This window comes from Chanodichthys erythropterus, chromosome 7 (genome assembly GCF_024489055.1).
Source record: "Chanodichthys erythropterus isolate Z2021 chromosome 7, ASM2448905v1, whole genome shotgun sequence".
In the NCBI taxonomy this organism is placed as follows: domain Eukaryota; kingdom Metazoa; phylum Chordata; class Actinopteri; order Cypriniformes; family Xenocyprididae; genus Chanodichthys; species Chanodichthys erythropterus.
This window is the reverse complement of record NC_090227.1, coordinates 12,722,353-12,733,550: the sequence shown is the minus strand read 5'-3', so window position 1 is coordinate 12,733,550 and position 11,198 is coordinate 12,722,353. Positions and strand designations below refer to the sequence as shown.

At 40.0% G+C, this 11,198-nt stretch overlaps 1 protein-coding gene across 1 annotated transcript in view; it reads right to left on the bottom strand.

Moving 5' to 3' along the window:
- Nucleotides 1-1,357: 1,357 nt before the first annotated feature.
- The window catches only part of syt9a (synaptotagmin IXa), an 82,254-nt gene continuing 72,413 nt past the window's right edge, over nucleotides 1,358-11,198 (bottom strand). The window contains exon 7 of the mRNA XM_067389023.1: nucleotides 1,358-1,426. Within this exon, the coding sequence (XP_067245124.1) occupies nucleotides 1,358-1,426 (69 nt within the window). The remainder of the gene's footprint in view (nucleotides 1,427-11,198) is intronic.

Here is an 11,198-nt window from a genome sequence, read left to right as displayed (position 1 = left end):
TGAATGCTTAAATCAATCAGAGCCATCTGACATGAGTTGCACCATCCCTGTGACACTTAACACAGCACTTTCAACACGTCTGTTGCTTTGGTTATAATGAGCATGCTTGTTTAGAGCTGTATGAGAGCAAAAAAATTCTGTCAGTCTCAGTATGGGAAAATTAACTACTCTCAATAGTCTCTGGAGTCATTGCAGCAAAAATTACTGTGGGTTTTACAACTATGGTTCAATATACGTATGTTGTCAGTAGTTTGAAATTCATTGTCAGTCCAAGTTGTGAAAAAAAATTATATTCATAAACTGATATACTGTACAGTGGGGCTTAAATGGTTCGAGTTCTATTTGTGTGTGTCCTGTTCCACTTGTGTGGTCCTGGTGAACCCTATATGCCCAAGAAAGATGGCAATATCCGAAACCCTTGTACTTGTGGGGACATTTTTTGGGAGAGGGAGACATAGACAGAGAGAGTTAGTTGTTTTAAAAGAAGAAAACATGATTTGATATTGGTGTTAAAAAAAAAGAAAAAAAGTTATAGGTACATTAGATGTTTCACTAAAACATTTGTTTTAGATGGTTGTCTTTTTCTTCGAGTCAGCCAAGGATTGCATGAAGAGAACAATTTGAGATGCCTAAATCCATAAAACTGCGTAGAAGAAGTCTTAAGATGAGAAAACTTGAACAATTTATACTTGCACAGTGACTAAAGTAATTGAGAAACACTGCATTTAAAAAAAAGTTTGGTTTTGTAAGAAATAAATGTTTAATAACATGAGAAATAACATCTTACTTGCAAAGTCTGTAAACAATTCACCACCATGACGCTTGATGACAAAATCCACAGAGCATTTCAAACAAGAAACAGAGAACATCTTTAACTTTACCACACCAAAACACACTCATGCACTGTGGGAGGGTTTAAATTAAAAAGGGAAATTAACATTCTAACCTCAAGAGCATTGAGTGACACACTGACACTCCATTTAAAAACACATACCGAGACTGATTTAGAAAACATTTACTTGGAATCGAAACTTTGAGAACAACATAAAAATACTCTTTTCCACTTTTTTCCACTAAATTTTCTTTTCCATTTTACCATGAGTAGCACAAAATAACCATACAGTATGTGACCACTCAACATGCAGCTGAAACAATCAAGTATTCCCATGCAGCGGAAGGGCTTCCAGGTGCACAGGTAGAAGAAAATGGCACACCATTCCCTTTGATGTCAGGAATAGCCTACTGGAGCTCTCTGATCTTGGGCCTCTGGATCCCGGCCTTTGGATCTCAGAACAGAACATCTTGTGCGTGAATTCACTTCTGTTGTTGGTCTGAAGATGAGAACTTGGACCTCAGGCTATGGTGATGGAGGGGCCTTCAGGGAATTACAGGAACCCCCCTGGCTTCCCCCTCCAGTACTGTGATACTGCAGAGAGCATAGTAAAACATAGCACTATAGTCATCTTGGTTCACTTAAAACTTCATCAGTCATGCTTGCATTGCTTTGACAGTACTGCATGTCAAATTAAGTTCATGCTTAAGTTCAAGGTTCACAGATCATGCACTTAAAACATGAAATCAGAGATAATAACAAAAATAATTGGTCCCACTTTATATTAAGTGGCCTTAACTACTATGTACTTACATCAAAAAATAAGTACAGTGTACTTATTGGGTTCATATTGAATTGCAAAACACATGTGCAGCTATTGAGGTGGGATATGGGTAAGATTAGGGACAGGTTTGGTGGTATATAGGTTTAAGGGTAGGGGTAAGGGTTAAGGGATGGGTCAACAGTGTAATTATAAATGTAATTACATAAATTAATTACAGATGTAATTACATGCAGGTGTTTTTAAAATATAAGTACAATGTAAAAACATGTATGTACACAATAAGTGCAATCATAAAAAGATTAATTTAAATGTAAGTACATAGTAGTTAAGGCCATAGACATCATATAGGTAGACGCCCTATCGAACGCTACTGCCTATTGGCACGGACGAGCCGTGGAGCCGCCATCTTGGACCGGTCGCCAGCTCCACTCAGTGTAACTTGTTTGACAGGTGCAATGAGCTGTCAGCGCATTTAATTAATCATATCTCACTGAATACCTAACTGATTTTGACACGGGTTTTTTTGCTGCAAAGGTCATTCATGTAGCTATGATACAGGACACATTGTTCAGTGTATTTTAATATTCATAGTAGGCTTAACAGTTATATAATATTCTGATATAAGATATAAAGTGACCAGACGTCCAAAATCAAAATATGTGGTGTAAGATATAAGGTAATTTATAAACCACACACTATAAATATGATAAAGAAACAGATAGTTGCAGTAAAATAAGATATCTCAGTAATACTAGCAGAAGTGGGAGGGGTAACTCGATTTGCGCTTTGCCGTCATGTGTGTATACATTGCTTCCTGATATCACGTGCACAAACACAAATAACAGTTATTATGTCCGGTCGAACAATGTATGTATTAAATTCAGATTGGATTGTGTTGGTAATAGGCACTTAACGTTACCTAACGCTAAAAGTAAGTTTCGTGCATTGAGCGCATTCTAACAAGTGCTTTCGAACTTCTTTCTGATCTGAATAGTAAGTTATGTGGAAAACACTTACGAGGTCCGACGGTTAAGCAGAGCGGTTAAGATAAAGGGGCTTGAATAATTAATAATCAATATAACCTGACGAAAAGATATTTATTAAATGTTATCCACATTATATTTAATCTGCAACAGCATTGTGTACTTTTATAACGATGCGTTTGGTCATTCATTTTTAAATGCATCATGCAAAGATGAGAGTTCTCTGCATGAAAGACCATGACTGGCAGATCAACGTGCGACTACATTTCTCCCCGAAACGGTAGGAAAATAAATTTAATTCAATGTGGAGGATTTTAACTGTGACAAGATGATTGACAGGGTAGTTTAAACAGTTACAGTTTGAGTAAATAAGCGACAGAACGTCCGTTAAAGACGCAGTTATGACGAGGTAGTATGTCCCAAAGCTTGTCTACTCTTCTGCTACACACTCAAATGTATGTACTTTTTCTTTACAAAAACAGTAAATGCTTTTAGAATGTAGTATAAGTAGGCGAATTGGGACGCAGCTTAGGAGTACGACCGGTCTAAGATGGCGGCCGCAAATCTCATCGCCCAGCGGCCAATAGGGCGTCTACCTATATGATGTCTATGGTTAAGGCCACTTAATATAAAGTGGGTCCATTCTTAAATAAGTATTTTTGACAACATGGTAGTATTTAATGTATTAGTATTTAAGGTTACACTTTATATTAGGCATCTTTAAAGGCCCACTAAAGTGCCTTGAAATGTGCAGCATTGTTCAATGTGTAGACAATTTCAGGACAGGACAGGACATTTCAAACGACTCCTCCCCCTTTTTTTTAAAAATAGCCAGCGGTCAGTAGTTCGGCAATAGTTCGGTCAGAGCCATTGAGTTTGGTAAAACCTCAGTTTCCTCCCAATCTCTAACTGTTTCTCCTCCAAATCACCTCCACATTGCTTTAAAATATAGCATTCTGTGCAAAATTCAAATGGGTCCAATACATTTTGTGGTCTGTGCCGACTCGCACTTATGATCTGCTCTGTGCTTGTGTGAGGCGGTTCGCATGACACTAACGTGAAACCAGACTTTATTCGCCCCAGTGGAAAGCATATTTACACTGTCTGAATCATTCCATATGCCCATAGTGCACTATGTGTCATTCACCATATAGAAAATAGTAAATTTGTGAACAAATGACCAATTCTATCTGCGCAGCTTCAGCATCTATTTATAATGTAGGGGGCGGGACACTTTAGATTAATTCTACTATTAACTACTATGTACTTAGATCAAAAATGTTTTAATAATTGTTCGGTACAATGTACCTATTGTGTTCCTGTTATATTGCAAAACACTTTTGCTGTTATTGAGGTGGGATACCAATAAGGTTAGATGCAGGTTTTGTAGTTAGGTTAGGTGTTTAATGGTGGGTAGATAGGTTTAACAATGGGTTAAGGTGTAAAGGAAGGGTCAACAGGGTAATTCTTGATGTAATTACAGAAATGAATTACTGCTATAATTGTATGCAGGTATTTATTTATTTATTAATATTATTATTTTTTTAATATAAGTACTTTGTAAAAACATGTATGTACACAATAAGTGCATTGTATCAAATGATTCATTTATATGTTAGTACATAGAGGATGAAGACAAAGTGTTTAATTGTTAATTAAATAAGTAGTTTAAAAAATACTAATTTAGAAATAGAATGGGAATTAAATCAACAGTTTTAAAATAGATCTCATTTTGGTTTTATTAATAATAATAATAATAATAATAACAATTATTATTATTATTTGTGCTGAAGTATGTGAGATCTCAAGTAAGTGGAAGTTTTTAGGTGGGAGGGTAGTGTTAAAAATAAGTTGGCCTTTAATAGGGAAAAAATAACAAAAACAGGATCTCACAGTACTCTTCACCTCAGCCTTCAAAACCATCTGCTGCTAGAGAAAATGGTTTGTTCTTGCTCTCTGCAGAGCCACAAATTACATAGCTATATATATACAGTGGATATTTTGCTTTAAATAAAGTCTCTAGATAGTTTTCAGAGAATTTCAGAGAAATTATGACATTTCTTTAAGGTCAGTTATTTTCTAAGTGAATGATTCTTTTATTTTCCCCAAGTGAATTTGAATCTCTTCTGAAAAGAAAAGAATAACAAATGATGACTATCTTTGATATTTTGAGTATGAATTTTCCCTGCAGGTCCACTATGACCTTGACTCAATTTTCCAGAGAAATGTTGCTTAACAACAGATCCGCTTTGATTCAGATAGACTTCAAATTGAGAAATCAACTTTTCCTTGAGCTTTTGATAAGAGGTATTTGTACTGTAAGAATATTCTGTAAGTTTCAGAACTGAAAACTTTGTTAGTCCAATAAAAGCTTTTATTGACACCAAACCCAGTGAACGATCCTGGAATGTGCCTATCATAGATAGCTGAATCGCCGCATGAAAAAATCAACACCTACTTAATCGTTGCAAAGTTAGCCCCGCCCACTGGCGTATTAGTGAGATGAGGAGAGAAAAGCGATACAGGACTAATAACATTACATTTCAAAGGATCCTAATGCTAGGAATATGGTTATTTATTTTCAACAAAGTGAATGTCTCAGTTGAGCTTTATTTATTTGAAGGCTTCATTTGCAAAAACCGATAATCACCAAGTTTTTAAAAAAAATGAACAGACTAGTAGCATGTTCTGAACCCTAAATCCTTTTAGTCAAAAAAGCAGTAGTTTTCACTGTCAAGGCTTTGCGATTTTATGTTTTACAGCAGAAACTGACAAGCACCCTGTGCTGTCTGCCAAAACAAAAAGTTACAAAAAAAAATTGTCTTTCTTTGTAGAGTCAAAATCTAAACTTTCTTGGCCAATAAACATTAATTCTGTTTATAATTTTCCTTTCTCTCTCTTTTTTTTTTTCTTTTTTTTTTTTTCTCATACACAGCAAAATATTGAGCTTTAAATCAACACTGCTCAGGGTTTATGTTGCCAAAGTAAAAGTAAACACAGTTTAATTAAAAATAACACAGTTACTGAAACCTTACACTCAAGGAGCAAAACCTTAGCCCAGATTTGCACAACTATAAGCACATTCTTAGCCTCACACTTTTTGCAAAACACTACTGTGGCGACCAGGGCGGGCGAGAGCCGTGAGGGAACGGCGCGAGGCCTTGAGTCTCTCACGGAGGAGCTCCAGGAGCATAAAAGGAGGAGCGACGACCGTGGAGGACGAGAGATGACCAGGCCTGGACTTTATTTTATGTTTTATTATGTTTGTGTGGCCGGCAGACGTCCGTGAGGGTCTGCCGGCATTACTTTCGTTTTGTTCTTTGTTTATTTTATATTAAAGTTTTGTTGAATGTTCTCCGGTTCCCGCCTCCTTCTTCCCACATCTACTGACCGTGTTACATTGGTGCCCAAACCCGGGAGGAAGGAGGGACATGCTGTCGGTGAGCCCTCGCTGCTGAGGGGGATCGCGGTGATGCGGAGTTCGGGCAGCGCAGGAGTGAAGACCGCGAGAGGCTGCCCGAGGCGGTGGTGCTGGAGCCAAGTGAAAGGTGGGACGGAGACCCGGATGCCGTGCTCCTGGGACGAGGTGGGGTGGCTGCCGTCCTGGAAGGAGCGGAGGAGTCGCCGCCGTCCGCCGTGGGCCGGAGCCTGCTGCCGTCCGCCATGAAGGGGAGGAGCAGGGGACGGGGGACTCGCTGCCGGCTGCCCTCAGTCGGAGGAGCCATCGCCGGCCGCCAGGAGGCGGTCGAGGATCGGGCCGTCCACCGAGCGTCCAGTGCCACCGCATGGCACCGCGAAGAAGAGCCTCTTGGCAGGCTGAGGACCGAGCGGCAGTGTGTCGGGGAACCGGACCAAGGATTTTTTTTTTTTTTCTCTTTTTCCTCTCTCCCCTCTCTCGTCCTGTCGCTCCCCTTGCTTCCGTCTCCTTTCTCTCGTCTCGTCTGTCCTTACCCCCAGGTGATGCGGCCGCCGAGACAGGCCCCGGGGGGAGTAGAGCGCAGTCTCGGAGGTACCCCCCGGCCTGCGATGGGCGATGGGGGTATGTGGCGACCAGGGCGGGCGAGAGCCGTGAGGGAACGGCGTGAGGCCGGTGACGCAAGTGATAACAAGCATCACCTGGGAGGCGCACCGGCCTTGAGTCTCTCACGGAGGAGCTCCGGGAGCATAAAAGGAGGAGCGACGACTGTGGAGGACGAGAGAGGACCAGGCCTGGACTTTATTTTATGTTTTATTATGTTTGTGTGGCCGGCAGACGTCCGTGAGGGTCTGCCGGCATTACTTTCGTTTTGTTCTTTGTTTATTTTATATTAAAGTTTTGTTGAATGTTCGCCGGTTCCCGCCTCCTTCTTCCCACATCTACTGACCGTGTTACAACTACACACATTGTTTTGCACAACACTAAACACACGTCTCTACACTAGACACAGAAATCTAACATAATGTCACTTCATTGCAATTTCAAGACTGCTGTCTAAAATATCACCCCTATAAACCAATTGATCAAACACAGCCATCAGGTGTGCAGACACTTAACTGTAAATTCAACAATTAGGTGCAAGTACTATAAAAAGGAAAAAGGTGAGTTTATGTATCTTCAACAAAATGGAAGGCAATGTTGCAGTAAGAGGAAGAGGGAGAAACATTATTGGCCACAGAGCTATTTTGAATATCCTGGGACAACGTGGTGGTAACATCACAATGTTTGTTTCAATCACGCAGAATGGGGTCCTCAATCAGCATGCCAACTTAGGCTCTTACAACACGGCCCACATTTTCACATTTTAGAAAGACTACACAAAATCGTCACAGCAGAAGACCAAATAGATGCAGAGCAGATGAGATACATTGTCATATGGGACAATTTTTCCACCTATCTGCTCTGGTCCAAAACTGGTTGCATTAGCATCCACAATTTTCACTCCAATACATCCCACCATACTGTCCCTTCCTTAAACCTTTTTTTTTTTTTTTTGGCAAGGTTTACAATCTCCATTCAAGCCATGGAGAAGGCCTGACCTAATTGATGCAGGGTCTGTGCAAGGGTGGATTCGCCATTCAAGAAGATTCTTCCCTCGCTGTCTTGTTTGAGAGGACATCACCTTTTATGTGGATGAAGTGTATGGCCAGATTCAGATAGGCAAAGAGATGATACTTAGATGTTTTTTCCCTTTTTTTTTATTTTTTTTTTTTTATTTAAAATCATGCTTTTGTTTTGTCTCCACAAATGTTTTTGTTCATGTAATATATTGTATTTAGAATATGTTCTGATTTTCAGTGCAAAATGTAACCTTTGGAAAGGCATGGATGTATTGAATGGTTTTACAATGTGGTGAGAAATAAATATTTTCATCAATGTGCAGTACTGATTTTGTGTTGTTTTTTTTGTTTTTGTTTTTTTTTTTTTTTGTCAATATATTTACGTACTTTATTCTAAAAATACCTCTGAAAAAAAAAATCAAACCTAGACTATATCATTAGAAAAGTATAAAAATTACAAGTGTTTAAGATGGAGCACGTCAGTGTGTAAATTAATCAAACAGAATCAGAATGTATGAACCATGTGTGTTCCATACGGTGTCAAAGTTGTGTTTTGTTAAATTAATGTAAAGTTTTGAATTAACTGTTTCATTTTGCAAAAGAACTGAGATGTTCTGCTACTTGTGTGTGTGGATCTGTGAATTGTGTGTAGTGTTTTGACAAAACGAGCCTTTTTTTTTTTTTTTTTTTTTTTTTAATTGTGCTTAAGCAATCGAGAAAAACGTCTCGGGTTACAGATGTAACCCTGGTTCCCTGAGTAAGGGAACGAGACGCTGCGTGAAACGCATTGGGAACCTTCTGCGTGATATCGTCATTGAAGCATTCCTGTATCCAACCACTCGTGTAACGAGACGTCAGAGACGGGTAAAGTCACGGACCAGGAAACTATAAAGCATGCCCGGATGCAGAGAACACTAGCTTCTGTGGTAAATCTGAAGCAAGCACTCGCAAGCATGCAGGGGTACGGCAAGAGACGCAGCGTCTCGTTCCCTTACTCAGGGAACCAGGGTTACATCTGTAACCTGAGACGTTCCCTTTCGTGGGAACTATCGATGTTGCGTGAAACGCATTGGGAACGCAATCCCAACTGTGCCGTACTTCAAATGCTTGTTCATGTTAGCTCGAAAGTACGGAGGAGCCCGGAGTGGAGCCCACATCAAGGTTATAGTATCTGATAAATGTATGCTGGCTTGACCATCCAGCTGCATCACAGCGGCACTCATAGGGACGCCAGACATCAAAGCTCTTGATGCCGCCATACCCCTTGTGGAATGAGCACGGACGTTAAATGGAGAAACCTGTCCGGCCGCTTTGTATGCAAGTGAGATGGCCTCGACCACCCACTTACTCATCCTCTGCTTGGATGCCGGTCCGCCTTTATTAGGGGAACCATGACAGACTGTAAGGTAACCTTAGGTCATTTATTAGCTCATTTTAATTGTTACAGGGAATAATAATTGAATCAACTGTAAATGATTCACTGTAAATGATTCAGAATTAATATTTAACACTTCATCAATTATTCGTCCAGCGAAAATTGAGGTTAGAGTATTTTACCAATTCTGGATAAAATATTATTCTGCGGCCAACAGTAACAATATTTTATTATGATTATTGTTATTAATGTAATTATTATATTATAAGCAAGAGGTAACTTGATCTTTAAGTTTAAGACAGTAATTTGACACACAACACAAGAAACTCGTATATGTGAAAATCAAAACAAGATTTATTGACTACTTCTAATGATTACAGGAAACTAAGGCTAAACACACACACACACACACATACATACACGCACACACATTCGCGGAGTTGATGAGTTATGAAAAGTCCCAAGTTCAGTGCTAACTTAACCTGAGGAAAATCACAAAAGCAGAGCTTTGGCTTGATTCTTTAGGTTTAAAGGAGTTTCACCAGTTTCCAGCAAGAGAGTGAGAAGTTTGCTTGTACCTGCGTTTGCTCTGACAGCTGAGGTAATCGGGTTGTTCCGTGACTCGTGTACAGTGGAGTCCCGTTCTGGATTGGCTGTCTTTCAGGTGATGTCTTCTCGGGAAAGCCCTGTGGGTTGCGCGGAAGCTTTGAAGGATGCTGCTGGCTGGTGAATCTGTTCTGATCTGAGCGTCTGGCTTGAGCGGCTCTCTTCTTGGGAGACTTTGGTCAGGTATTTTACAGAGGGTTTTGGAGTCTGGATGTGACGGCTGTTGATCAGCGGCGTGGCTCGTAGTTGAAATCGGCGGCTGTTAGATGGAAAATCAGCCCCGATAAAGGATCTTCTCAACTTCTTCTTTTCAGCATGACACAAGCAACTTTTCAGCCGTGGTCAAAGTATTTCTGACCGACTTCTGACTTCCAGCTTCTGACTCTGAGCTTATTTCATATTTCTCAACTGACTTTAGCTTGTTCGGACAGCATAGTTTTAAAGGAGCAATTCTGGCTCCATCCTTCAGATGCGATCCTCCAATGAGACGTTGCTACGGAGATTAGACACGCCTTGTCTATTGTCTATTGATCACATCGCATGATATCTGCAGAACATATCTCCAGATATCTCCTGTTTTATTAACAACAATATAAAGTTTCTTAATATTTTCCTGATACTGAATTTCAATGTTTCATTCACACAGAATTACAGAGAATTATAAATTCTGCATTTAGAGCTCAAACACGACACACTTCTTACACACATATTACTAGACTGACCTTATTAAAACAATGATTACAAGAGAAAGAAAATGCATACGGGAATCCAAACATATAATGCATTGACTCCAACATATTAGTAATCACATCATAGCAAATGTTATCCTGGATATAGTTAATACTTTAAGTAATCGACAATTGTCCCTTTTGAGATTCAAGATTGAGTCCTTAAGCATAGTTTAAACTTTGACCGGAGTCACAAGTGACCAGGTCAGGATGGATTGCTCACACAAGGGAGGTATTGATAGGACAGATTCGTCTTTAAATCCGTTGATGGGTGTTTTCCTGTTCCGTCCGATAATACAAGAGGGTTTTGTGAGAGAATCGATAGATTTAATGTGATCAGATCCACGTGATGGGTTCTGATTAGTTTATTGCTGATGAGCAAAGAAGTCCTTTAGACAGAGTCCTTTGTTAAAAGAAGTCGCGTCATTACTTCTGTTAAGGCTAGGTTTTTCCTGTCAGGAAATGGATCTTTTGGACCAAATGAAGCTTTGTTTAATCATGCCTCTGGCTGATAAAGCCATTTGGTAACGTCTGTCCCTACAAGACAAACAGTTGCTCTGTTTTCCGCCACAGGGCAGCTCTGTGGACGTATGCATCCAAAGCCCTTACTGGGAAGAGCGGATTCAGTTTTTCCTGATCCGAGGATATAAATGGAGGAGGATGGAAGGCTTAAAGCACAATAGGACCCGGTACATTGGTGGGGACCTTCGGCACATAGCCAGGTCTAGCATGAAGAAATGCTCTCACCATTCCAGGAGCGAACTCCAGATACGAGGGGGCCACTGAAAGGGCCTGAAGATCTCCAATTCTTCTCAGAGAAGTAATAGCAAGCAAAAATACAGTCTTTAAAGTC